This window comes from Bombus pascuorum, chromosome 1 (genome assembly GCF_905332965.1).
Source record: "Bombus pascuorum chromosome 1, iyBomPasc1.1, whole genome shotgun sequence".
Lineage (NCBI taxonomy): Eukaryota > Metazoa > Arthropoda > Insecta > Hymenoptera > Apidae > Bombus > Bombus pascuorum.
In genome coordinates, this window is record NC_083488.1 from 7,148,941 (window position 1) to 7,162,744 (window position 13,804).

General features: G+C 33.5%; 1 protein-coding gene across 10 annotated transcripts; it reads left to right on the forward strand.

Moving 5' to 3' along the window:
* Nucleotides 1–9: 9 nt before the first annotated feature.
* LOC132913513 (uncharacterized) lies at nt 10–12,981 on the forward strand. 10 transcript variants are annotated; one of them, XM_060972029.1, is made up of 7 exons: nt 10–793; nt 1,407–1,957; nt 2,036–7,500; nt 7,566–8,427; nt 8,509–8,883; nt 8,975–10,591; nt 10,669–12,981. In XM_060972029.1, the coding sequence occupies exons 2-7, from the start codon at nt 1,558–1,560 to the stop codon at nt 10,917–10,919; spliced, it is 8,970 nt and encodes a 2,989-aa protein (XP_060828012.1). In that variant the 5' UTR covers nt 10–793; nt 1,407–1,557; the 3' UTR covers nt 10,920–12,981. The 10 variants fall into 10 exon arrangements, with proteins under 10 accessions (XP_060828012.1, XP_060828260.1, XP_060827937.1 ...); XM_060972277.1 differs by having other exon boundaries at nt 1,468–1,957; XM_060971954.1 differs by having other exon boundaries at nt 10–761.
* The last annotated feature ends 823 nt before the right edge of the window (nt 12,982–13,804 follow it).

A 13,804-nucleotide genomic window follows, 5' to 3' on the forward strand; every position in this document is an offset into this window, starting at 1 on the left:
AAGAGAATAAGGAAAAAACTAAACGTAAAATAAAGTTGCGATGTCGTTCCCTCGCAAATATGCAGCGGATGTGTCTCATAGCGCAGTCAAGATGGCGTTCCACCGAGTGGAATATACTTGTTAGAAAAAGTGTGTGAAAAAAAAATGCCGCGGAAAGCTTGAGAGCGACGCGTGCGAGCTTAAGTGAAGTTTCGGTCGCAGAGTGAATCCTCGTGGCTTCACTATGCATTCTAGATGAAAATAACTCAAATGACGGGGTTGAAACGATGCGTACATTAACCCAAGTGACAAGGCTTGTTCGCTGATCTTCGGACATTGCGGAGAACCGTAATCGTCGAGCGGCGAACAACGACGCTATGGCGTCCATCGGACGTGTGTATGTGTGTGTCATTATTTTTAATCCGCAATTAACAGCTAATTAAGCAGTCGTAACTGCGGATCACAAGTAGAATTTGATGCGTGTGAGATTCGTGTTGACGCCGGTTGCTAAACGACGCGACTTCCTACTATTAATCGTCCGAACCGGATCGGTTCATCCAAAAACAAACATTCTGGGCTGCTTTCATTCTCCCTGTTTGACAGCTCCTAATCCAAATTACATGGAACATTATGAATATCTTATTTCGATTTCCTCGGTTACGTTGTCACAGACTAAATTGTGCTTCCGCTATGATCTTCTCATTAAAGAGTATCGTCCAAATCGTTGCTGTTAGAGTTTATACGTAAGCTCGAGAATGTGACTAAACTGATTTTTTCAACAAGTGTGTTTAATTCTAAGTGTTTATAATACAATGTATGGTTTATATACCGTTTTGAAATATTTTGTTTTTAAGACTTTATAAAGGAATTTCAATAATATGTAACACATGCAATCTTCTGTGTAAACATTTCCCTAAATGTAAAATTATAATTATCAATTTCTGTCCTAATGTTTAGATATTTTAATCTTAATATTAATTGAATGTGTTTATTTGTGTCACTTTGTATACAACAAAGTGAATATTGTTTTATATATTTCACTTTTGTGTGAAATACAACTGTATTAGTGCATAGCTGTATTATTTGAAATACGATTGTATGTGATATAGCAATGTATTCCATAAATATGCAATGAACTATTATTTACTTTTAATTATTATATACTGTGTTTTAACATTGAGAATTTAATAAATTGTCAAATCTAATTTATATTAAACGCATATGAAGTGCAATATTTTTGTTTTGTGTCGTATACTTTGTGTTTCTAATGTTAGTCTTTAGTTCTTCTTACTTACATGTTAATTTGTGTAAATTTAGTTAGAACTGCTTTTATTGTTATAGTGTTTTTTATAAGTGATTTATAAATGTAACAGATTATTATCGTTTTATGAAAATGAACTTATGAAGGAATACATTTCTTATTGCAGGCATAAAATAAAATAAAATTATGGATAAATAATATAAGTGATATGACAACTTATTTGGTAGTGTGATGCAGGAAAGAAAGTGACAAGACATTCCATGATTTTACATAAAATTTTAGTAAAATATATTGTAACTTAATGGACTTTACACATCATGTCAAATAGTTTGGACAGTTTTTTAACACGTATTGGGGATGTCACTATAGAACGCGTGACTCCTCGTCCAGGCCCTAAGCCTAATGAAACGATAATGTCGAATGAAACTGCAACAAACACAAACATGAATAATGTAGAGCCTCAAACAGGAAATGATGAAAGTTCAGAGGAATCTAGCGGTGAAACATCTGACGGAGAACATGACAAGAAAAATGATACATTGCAGTCAGAAGAAATAGAAGAAATACGTTCAGAAGGATCAGGGGATGACATGGATTTAGATGAGACAATTGATTCACAAATTGGTGTACGAGCAGAATCAGAAAGGCAGCATCATTCTCAAGCTGAAGAGGATGATGAAGAACCAGTTAATATATTGGATACTTTGCCATTAGAAGGTTTGTATAATATTATGGACTTGTAGTTTTTTTTAACTTTAATATTATAGTATTAACAATCCTTAAATTCTTCAAAAGGAGCCCCAATAGAGGGTCAGGAAGTGTCTGAAGCAGACTTACTTGGAAAACCAATTTCAAAAGATACAGATGATGAAGGAAGCATAGGACATGAAAATGATAAACACGAAGATCATGTCATGGAGGAGGAAGGAACAGAGAATAATAAGAGGCATGCTGATTCAGAACATTCTGATACAGCTAAGAAGAAGCAAAAAAAAGATGATGGAACTGAAGGATCTGCGTCAGAATGTGAAACAAAAGCAGAAAAGAAATTAGCAAACATGAGAAGAAATATTCGAGAAGTTATGGATGAAACTCAACTTGATGAAGCTACTTTGTCAGCTCAGCGACAAGAGATGGAACGTCTTCGAAGGGTACAAGAACAACAAAGAATAATTCGTGAAGTTCAACGACAAATAGCAATAAACAGACAAAATAATAAAACACAAACAAGAGTAATTAGTATTTTACAAGGAAAACAAATTCAAGCAGCTTCTACTATTTCACAATCATCTCCATCTGGACCAGTTCGTTTGCCAAACACGGTGCTCCTTAAAGTAAATTCTGGATCTGGCACTGGAAATCAGACTACTTCTGGTATACAAACAAATCAAATACAAAGAAGATCGGTAGAAGGTTCTAGATGGCAAAAAGGTAGAGGTATTTACCAAGGAGCACAAACATCAATTTCGCGAATTGCAAATCGACCTAGTGGTCCCAATATGTTACAACAAAGAATTCGAATGATGACTCCTTCTGTTAGCATATCTCCTGTAGTTCCTAAAAAGGAACCTATGGATAGATCTGAATATTATTCAGATTCTGAAATCTCAGATATAGAAGCTGAAGAAACTTTACGTGAGAAACAAATACATGTTGCTAAAAAGATATCAACTGGGCCAAAGTCTCAAAAAACAGCTAAAGGCAAAGATGTGGTTACGATATCTAGCTCTAGCGAAAGTTCAGATGATGATTGTATAGTTTTAAGTGACCCAAGTGGTGAAGAAGAAACAGACAACGAAGATGATCCATCCAATTCTGGCATGCATACTAATGATAGATATAACATTCCAGATGAACATGGTAGAGTGTTAATAAATGTCGGTCATCCTGAAACAGAACCTGATGTATTTTTAGCTCCGCAAGTAGCTCGTATTATTAAACCTCATCAGATTGGTGGTATTCGTTTTCTTTATGATAATATTGTTGAAAGTATTGAGAGATTCAAAACTAGTTCTGGTTTTGGTTGCATTCTTGCTCACAGTATGGGTTTAGGAAAAACGCTTCAAGTTGCTAGTTTTTGCGATATTTTTTTTCGTTGTACTACTTCTAAAACAGTCCTCTGTATTATGCCCATTAATACACTGCAGAATTGGTTAGCGGAATTTAATATGTGGTTACCATATGAGGATCCTAATGCTCCGGAAAAGCATGGTAAAAGTTCTGGTATTAAATCAGAATCTGTTATTGAGCTTAAACAAGAAGTTAAGGATGAAAGTGGGAATCAGAGTGACATGTCAAATATGTCAAGTATGTCAAATATTTCAAGGCCTATTAGCACAGAATCAGCTCATCGTTTCGGACAAGAAAATACGTCCCAACCTATGAATATTATGCCAGAAAATCCGTATATTCATCCCGGATATGAAACTCACAATATGATACCTGGTTATGTACAAGATAATATGTTGAATAAAAATATATCAAATTCGCAAGTACACATAAATGAAAATTATCATGGAGATATTTCACAAAATGCATTGTATAATACAAATCCTAATCCAATGTCTACCTTTGAATCAATAAAATCGGAAGTAAATTGTCATGGCATGCAACAAAGGTCAAACATGTCAGATACAAAATTTGGCATGGAAAATCAGAATTCTAATAATATATATCCTGGTTTAGAGAATCGGCCACAAGCTCCCATATATCCAGGTATCGAAACTCGAAATCCTAGCACTTTGTATCATGGTGTAGAAAGTCATCACTCTGGGTCCATATATCCTAATTTTGACAATTCTACTAATACTTTCTCTAATTATACAAACCGATCAACTCAGGAATCAGACCAAGAATCAAGAAAAGATTGTTTTAAAAATACTTTACCTTCTATGAATGCAGAAGTTAATGTAAAGAAAGAGCCAGAAGAAATAGTTAAAAAGGAGGAAAGTACTTGTACAACAAAAGAAGAAATATCAAATGAAGAGAAAAAAGAAATTGAGAAGGTTAAAACTCCATTTAGTGTAGATTCGCCTATTGGTATGGAAATGAGACCACGGCATTTTCGTTTACATATTTTAAATGATTCTCATAAAACTATGACAGCAAGAGCCAAGGTAATTCAAGATTGGCAAGTAGGAGGTGGTGTTTTGTTGATCGGATATGAACTATACAGACAATTGTCTTTAAAAAAGCCAAACAAAGCAAAAAGAAAACGTGGACAACCTTTCAAAGATACTGTTGATGTTGAGGAAGAAGACAAGAATAAAGGATTATTAGATGAAATGCATACAGCTTTAGTTAATCCAGGGCCTGATTTAGTCATATGTGATGAGGGTCATAGAATAAAAAATTCGCATGCTAGCATTAGTATGGCTTTGAAACAAATGCGCACAAAACGTAGAATTGTATTAACTGGTTATCCATTACAAAATAATCTTTTGGAATATTGGTGTATGGTTGATTTTGTAAGACCTAATTATTTAGGAACTAAAAGTGAATTTTGTAATATGTTTGAAAGACCAATTCAGAATGGACAATGTATTGATTCAACACCACAAGACATACGTTTAATGAGATACCGTGCACATGTTTTACATGCTTTGTTAGAAGGTTTTGTACAAAGAAGATCTCATTCTGTATTGCAAGTTTCCTTACCACGTAAAGAAGAATACATTCTTCTTGTTCGGATGACGTCACATCAACGTAAACTATATGATACCTTTATGAATCAAGTAGTTAAAACACGTGCTGTACCTAATCCATTGAAAGCTTTTGCAGTATGCTGCAAAATTTGGAATCATCCTGATATCCTATATCACTTTCTACGTAAACGACAGGCTAATGAAGAAGATGATTTAGATTTAGAGGAAACAATTGGTGAAAAATCTACTCCAGGTGGTAAACGTTCTAAAGCACGCCAACCAAAAGGGGAATCCAAGAAAGGAAAGAAAACAAATACAACTATAAAAAATAAACCAGCAGCTAGTGTTCAACCTAATTCCTCTTCATCATCTAATACTGATAACGTAGAAAATGATAATTCACATACTACTCCAAAACAAAACAATTATTCTAATTATCCTCCTATGCCAATGAATAATTCAGGGTATTCAAATTCTATATCTCAAAATTCTTATCCTCATGGTTATCAGAATTACAGATCAAATGATCAAAACACATATTATAGAAATGAAAATAGCCATGGAGAATACAATGAATTTTACAATAATCAAGGATCACAAAGATATGGAAATCAATCATTTCAAACATATACACAAACTCCAGGATATAATGCACCACAAAATTATCCTAATCAATCACAAAATTATATACCAAACAGTGAACAGTCTACAAATAATCATTCTCAAAGGTATTCAACTGCTACTTCCAATTCAGAATTTCGTTCAGATCAAAATCAAGGGAATAATTATGAAGTATCTGGGATGTTTCCACGTCAATCTTATCCTTATCAAGATCATGGACGTAATTATGGATCAAATATAAATCAAGGATCTAATAATTATTCTCAAGTTCCAAATCAGTCTTCTTTTCAATCGCAAATGTCAAACCAATCTGCAAATATGCCATTGTCTGATTATTCTTCATATACACCAAATCAGACTCAAAATTATAATCCTGCAGCAGGGCAAACAAATACTATATATTCACGAAATGAAGGTCAACCATTACAAAATTCTACATTAGGATATGGTACAAATCAACAAAGTCAAAATTCATCATCTCAAACACCAACTGCTGCATATCTTGCAAATCAACAAGGACAGAGTACAACATCTGGTCAAAATCGTGGCTTTTCACCCAATCAACAAAATCAAAATCTTCCTTTGCAAAGTTCTTCTCATACTTATGGTGGCTCACAGTCACAAAATATTCCAATATCAAATCAATCCCACAACTATCCTACTCAAGTAAATCCAAACCCTTCACCACAAACATCACTCAATTTTAGTCAACAATCTCCAAACACTATGCCACAGAATCAACCTCATCCATATATGACAAATTCATCAAATCAAACATCAATTCCACAAAACCAAATGCGTGGATATTCTGCAGCGGCTCAAAATCAAATGAATGTACCACAAAATTCATCTTCATATCCCACTGGCCAATCAGCTTCAAATCCTACTCAAACACATGGATATGCTCAAGATCAGCAGGGGTCAGTTTCTAATGCACAAGGTACTATGCATGGATATTCACATCTTGTATCTCCATCAACGCCACAAAATCAATCTTATCCACCTAATATGCAAAGCCAAACGGGAACTCCATCAAATGCAAATCATGCCTATGGGTCTAATCATCAAGGTCCAACATCAATACCATCAACTCCAACTCATAGGTACAGTTCTTCTCAACAAGGACAAATATCACAATCTCAGAATCAAGCTCTTCCATATTCTCAAAATCAGCAAACACCGAGTTCTATAAATCAAAGTGATCAATTGTATTCCAGACAAGATAATCAACAACAAACTCAAGCTTATACACCAACAGCCAACACATCTCATGAATTTTCAACAGACCGTCAAAATGGTAGTTCCTCTACCAATCCTACAAATAATTATTCATTAAATCAAACATCATCTCAGAATACTGTTGTACCAAATTATTCAGCAGATGGAGCACATTCAAATCAAGTAAGTCAAATGAAGAGTTCAGAGGATCCTTATTGGCAAAGAAATTATTCTCAACCATTTCAATCTGATCAATGTAACGATCCGTATTATCGGGATGTAAATCCTAACGTGAATCGATATCAAAGTAATTACTTTCCATCACAAAATTATCAAAATCAGTCTTATGATTATAGTAATAATCATAATTCGGATATTAATACGCGCTCAGAGGATTCGAAGTCCCAGCAAACCACTACTCACATTCAAAGCTCAGGATCTTCAGAGAAGAACAAAAATAATAAGGAAATGACATCAAGTGTTGGTGTGCAAAGTCAACCAATTCATCAAAATAGTTCAAGTTCCACTAGTTCAGGTTATGGTTCTGAATCAAATTGTCAGACTTCAGTATCTAGATCTGTACAAAATCTTAATTCATTGCATAGTCCCCGTCTAAATCAAAATGATTTAGTGAAAGAAGATGAAAAAGAAAAAGAAGACTTATTAGATAAAGATAAAGAAGAGAAGTCAGATGATGAAATTCTTACAAAAGACGAAGAAAAGGATTGTAAAAGTTCTCCAGGAGGAAAAGAAGACCCTGGTATTCCATATGATTGGGTAAATACAAAAAGCATGAAAATAACGCTTATTAAATTATAACTAATTAAACTTTGTATTTGCAGGCAACAGAATTAATGAAGGGCTATGTACCAGGATTAATGGATGCTTCTGCAAAAATGACAATTTTCTTTTGTATTTTGGAAGAAGCAATTAAACTTGGTGACCGCGTTTTAGCATTTTCTCAATCATTATTTACATTGAATCTCATTGAAGATTTTTTAGCTAGAAATAGTTTGAAGTATCCTGATGGGCAAACAGATGCTTGGATTAAAAATGTAAATTATTATCGTCTCGATGGCAGTACTAGCGCCTTAGAAAGAGAAAAACTTATTAATGAATTTAATAATAATCCAAAAATTCATCTTTTTCTTGTTTCAACGCGTGCTGGTTCTCTTGGTATTAATCTTGTTGGCGCTAACCGTGCCATTGTATTCGATGCTTCTTGGAATCCTTGTCATGATACACAGGCTGTTTGTAGAGTGTATAGATATGGACAACAGAAACCTTGTTTTGTTTATCGTTTGGTCACTGACAATTGTTTAGAAAGAAAAATATATGACAGACAAATTAGTAAGCAAGGAATGGCAGATCGTGTGGTTGATCAATGCAATCCAGATGCTCATCTTTCATTAAAAGAAGCAACTACATTGTCTTGGGATTGGGAAGAAGATAGTCAAATACAAGATTTTTCTCAAACAAAAGATAGTTATTCTGATGAAGTGATGCATCGTGTATTAGAACGCCATTCTTCTTTATTAACGAAACAGCCTTTCCACCATGAAAGTCTTTTAGTTGATAGAAAAGATAAGAAACTTAGTCAAGCAGAAAAGCGACTAGCTCGTCGTGGTTACGAACTTGAAAAAATGGCAGCCAACTGTTCCAGGCCCAGTTATAATTATGTTCCTGGAAATACTGCAACACGGGGTACGATTGATTCTAAAATTCAAATGTGGAAAATATGCATATTTACATCGGTTATATATTTCTTATACTAAGTTATTGCAGCAGGTGGATTACAAATTCGAGCAATTCGAGGTGGTGATAGTAGTACTACTTCTAAACCAGTTGCCTCAGTTAGACCAATGCAGCAACGTGGTGCTGAAGGTATAGGTTCACGTAGTGTAACAGGAAGTCGATGGATACCAGCGGAAGTATGGCAAAGGCAGGGGATGAGTGCACAAGAAATGACATTACCTTTAGATGTTGTTATTCCCACCAATTCACCCGATAAAGGAAGTATTGTATTGAAAGCTGGTCAGCGAGTAATGGTACTGAAAAGTCCCAAAGGCATTTATATGCAATTAGAATCTGGTAAAATTATTGCTATTCGGACGGCTCTTAAACTAAATCAACAAAAGCGAGAAGAAGAACCTAAGAAAGGTATATTAATAATTAAATGATTTCATTAAAATAGTTGTTCTGTTCTTTCTAATTTTTTAAATTTATATTATTTATATTGAAATATTTATAGGTGTATCATCAATGGCACAAAGGAATTCAAAACCAGAAGTCGGATTTCCATTGAGAAATAATTCAGCTATTTCTATCATACCGAAATCTTCTTCAAGTAATCAAGCAAGTGGCCGTTCGATTAATAAACCAGGAAACGGGCCTAATTATAGGCCATTTGCTGACAAGGAAACTTTAAAGAGACCAAAACCTGTTGTTACTGCAACTGCCAAACCTTATTTGAGTCAAGTTAATTTAACCAATCAAGTTTCTCTATCAAGGTTACCAAAAATAAAGCAGGAACCGGTAGATCATTCCACGCTAGGTGAAAATTCAAACTCTTCAGATGGACAAGTTAGAACTGAACAAAGAGTGGAAGAAGTCAGATTAGAGGATGTGGTTGCGGAAGTAAGTTCGAATACAGATTATAATCCTAATCATAATCGTGTAACCAGTTCAGATACCGATATTTCTTTACAAAAGTCATCTGAAGAAAATAGTCAAGTATATACTTCGGATTCTGTAACTGCACAAAGTGTTCAAACACAGCATGATCAGACGGGAACGGAATTGACATCGAAAATTGATAAACAGTGTTCTCCTTCAATTGAAAAGGAGATCATAAAAACAACAGATACATTAACAAATTACGGGCATGCTTTTCAAACTCAACAACAGAAAAGAGATGCGTCCAATGATGAAATTATAATTGAAGATCCATCGCCGATACCACCTCAAATACAGTCGCAAGTATCATCACAAATGCAATCTCAAATGCCATTACACGTATCTCCGCAAGTACAGTCACAAGTATTACCTCAGATACCACCACAGTTACCAACACAAATACCACCCCAAGTACCTTCTCAGTTATCATCGCAAGGACCATCACAAATACCTCAAGCATCACCGCAAGTTGCACCACAAGTTGCGGCGCAAGTTGCAACACAACCAACATCATCTGGCTCATTACCACCATTGTTAACGCAACAATCAACATCATCGACTATGCAAGTACCATCAGCGACACCTACATTACGAGCTACGGAAGTTCCTAAAGGTATAACAGATACAACTATTGGTTCTTCTGCTACATCCATATGTACTGGAACAAATACTATAACATCTCCAAAAACAGCGGAACCAAGTATGCGTGAAACTTGTATACAAAGTGAACCCCTTAATGTTCCACAAGGTTATCCTTATGCTCAGTATCCACGATATTATGATTATAATGATCCTCGATCACGATCGTTGTCCACTCCTTATGGTACATATTTCCCTGGTGTTCCACCTCATGCAGCAAATCCTAGATTACCAATGGATACCTCTAAGAGTCAACCAGATGTAGGAAAACCTATAGAAGAGAGGGCAATGATGAATGTGCCTCCTGCATATTCGCAAGTATCTAATACTACTGCCAAAACATCAGCAAACACCATAGAAACGAAAGGTGCAGAAGCGATGGTAACTACAACGGTGGCTACTACTCCTACTAGAGATGAAACGCACATACCCACTGCGTTTAGTCATCCTACGAGTAGTCGTTATCCTGGACCTTATCCACCAGGACCGTATGATCCATATTCACAACATTATCCTCCAGCGCCCGGTTCATCAGCAACTTATCCACCAGGTGGTAAGTTGAAATTTTGCTATTTTCACATATATTTATTTATGAAAGGAACATATGTTGAAACTAAATTTTTAAAACAGCTGCTCCTGGATATCCAGCATACGGTGGCCCGAGTTACAACACGGAATATGCTCGTATGTATACAGCGTTTCATGGTCCTCCTCCACCAGCAGATCCTTATATACACAGAGGTTATGCACCTCCTTCTTCACATCCACCTAATTATTATCCTCCATTTCCTCATCCACCACCGCCTTATCCGAATTATTCATTTTTGTCACCATATCCAAATCCCAATATGCCCAGCGAGCCACAGCCACCTGCTCAGTAGGACACTTAAGTGGTATTATGATAAATGATTAGTTTAATAATTTCATAAAATGTCGCATATTGCGAAAGTTCAAAGGCTGTCGCGATTCAGAAGCTTAATAGACTGAAGCTGTAAAACGCATTGATGTAAATATTTAGTCACAAGTATTGTATTAAGATAATAAATTTACGCAGCTACTTTTTTAAAAGTGCTGTGTTTATGTCGAGGGAGATGAAATAATCTCAATTAACTTTGAACTGTGCAATTTGTTGAAATGTTCAAAATATTTAGCCTTGACTGTCATGCCGTTTTACGATGCGTCTATTCGACTAAGTAATATCTGGTTATAAGTACAAATAATTTCTCAATTTGATATTCCGTACTTTCAAGAAAGTATCTGTGTTTTTTCTAGCATATTGACATATATCATTATTATGATTTTATGAATTTATTGAGAATTTATTAAGAAATAAGGAAATATTTTCAACATAGGTAGCATTCTTATTATCTATTTTTTATTTCCTATTTTTTATTTTGAATGACATGCTAGGAATATCGAATGAGAAATAGCTTTGTACATTCTAAACGAGTAATATAAAGAAGAAAGGAATGCTGTACACTATCATTTAGCTTTGTGCATAAATGCTACATTAATCACACTTTTATATTCTGCACTGAAAAATGCAAGGAATTCATTTTGATTAAATGCAATACTCAGAAAAGTATAAATTGTAAGAGTAAACTCATATTCATAAAACTTATATGCCAGCATTCCATCTTCCATTTTATATGTTTTAGTTTTTCATTTTAGTTAATTTGTGGAGAGTGATGGATATTTACATATTATTTATAAAATGATATTATTTAAAAACCTATTTAAAAACTTATTAATATTTTTTATAGTAATATATTTGTATGTATAATCCTAGAATTTAATACTTTTAATATTTCGACGAAACTATTGTATACATCATACATAATAATGATATTTTTTATTATATATTATTACATTATTCATCACTTCTCCCTAAAAACATATTACAGGCTGCGCATCGTTATTTCGGTTTCCGTCATTTCAATAATTAATCTCTAAACAATAAAATTAGGCTTCATTTATACCACATGCTCTGAATCTATGTATCACCTCTGACTTTTTACATACATTATACGTACAGTATTCACTTGGAACATTTAGCAGCCAGTATACAGTTTACAGCGTCCTTAGCAAGTTGTATATGACTATGTATTACTATTAAACGTTACAATTTCTGAAATAGATAATCTCATAGTAGAATGTAGGATTGTTGTTAACTAGAATGTCTTACAGTTCATGACTGTTTTGGAATATGAATAAAAGAAGAATAGGGAGAGCCATGATTCTCAGAAGCGACTTCTCAAGCTCGGAACTGTGATATTTTGTCATATTCTCGTGTAACATTTTTGCTTGTATATTTTTATTTAAAATCAAAGTTCAACTTTGATTCTTGCATAAAATTGGTAGAAACGAATAATAATCGCGGATGTCGGAATACTGAATTAAAATTGTGCATTTATGTTAACGTAAGTTAATTCGGAGTATAAACACGAGATTTTTAATCAATTTTCCAAAGGGGATATAAAGCCGCATGCATGTTTATCATGGTGCTCCTTCTAAATACTATAGGTGAATTATTATAGAAAATAAACATTCATGCTGAATACTATTAGTATGTATTTCTCATTGAATCTGTCACCTGATTGCTACGCAAGAAATACATTGGGATCTTACATGTTGGTACGTACGTGTTGTGGTTGTACGTTTTCTAGGTTTTAAGTGTACAGGATTGACATGACGCGAATATTAATGTGAGATGTATTTTTGCAAACAAGCGACAGAATCTATTGCAAATACATACGAGATTATATTTACGAAAGATGAAACAATTATTTTGTCTCTGTTATAGCTTCTTTGCCATTTACATACTTGTAAATACCCATTATTTACATTTCATACTTTATTTATTACTATACATTATCCATTATTATCGCTTTTTTGATGTCAGAGTATTGCTCTTATGTAAAATAAATTGTTTACACTGATCAAGATTGTTTTTGATTGTAGTATTGTTATGCAAAGAAATTGAAGCATATATATTATATATATATATATATATACTATATATATATAATTGTTTGTACGACGTTTCCCTTTGCGTCTCTGACCAACTGTTTAACTTGAAATTAACACATGCATGTAGATGCGTAGGATAAAAATCTTAATACATACTTATATGTCAAAAAGGTTAAGGTTGTAATTAAGGAATTAATTTACCCATAAAAGTTTTAATATCCATGTGGTAACATGAACAAAACTTTCTTGATTACACACTTTTCTCTATGCATATTATGTGATTTAATGTGTCACACATAAGCTGGGTTTATTGAAAAATTATAATTAATAATTCATTTTGTAGGAGAAAATCTCATATTTTTTTTTATAAATCATTTTCTCTGATTGTAATTTTTCTATAAACCATGCTACAGTGTACAAAGAAAATAAAATCGTTCGAAATTAAGAAAAATAATTTTTTTGTAACAAGTAAGTTAGTTTGATAACTCTACACTAATTTAATAAAAAAAAAAAAAATAATAAACTTATATTTGCGTACGCGCGTCATATTGTGTATTTTTTATTTTTTTCATTCTATACAATGTTATTTGTTTTGAAATATATTCTTTATGAAAAAATATAAAAATATCGTTATAGATAAAAAATGTTTTTTATTTATATTGGCATTACATCTCATAGAAGTATAAAAAGGAATATTATGCACTATTTAGAAATACGTATTAATTATTTATGAATTATAAATATATGTATGTAGCTTGTTTGAGTTATAAATAATTTAAAATATTAGAAATATTAA

Excerpts from the sequence above, each read along its gene's own strand:
- LOC132913513 (XM_060972029.1), top strand. The coding sequence starts at position 1,558 with ATGTCAAATAGTTTGGACAGTTTTTTAACACGTATTGGGGATGTCACT. Across the intron at positions 1,958-2,035 it reads GGATACTTTGCCATTAGAAG|GAGCCCCAATAGAGGGTCAG; the intron begins GTTTGTATAATA and ends ATTCTTCAAAAG. Across the intron at positions 10,592-10,668 it reads AGCAACTTATCCACCAGGTG|CTGCTCCTGGATATCCAGCA; the intron begins GTAAGTTGAAAT and ends TTTTTAAAACAG.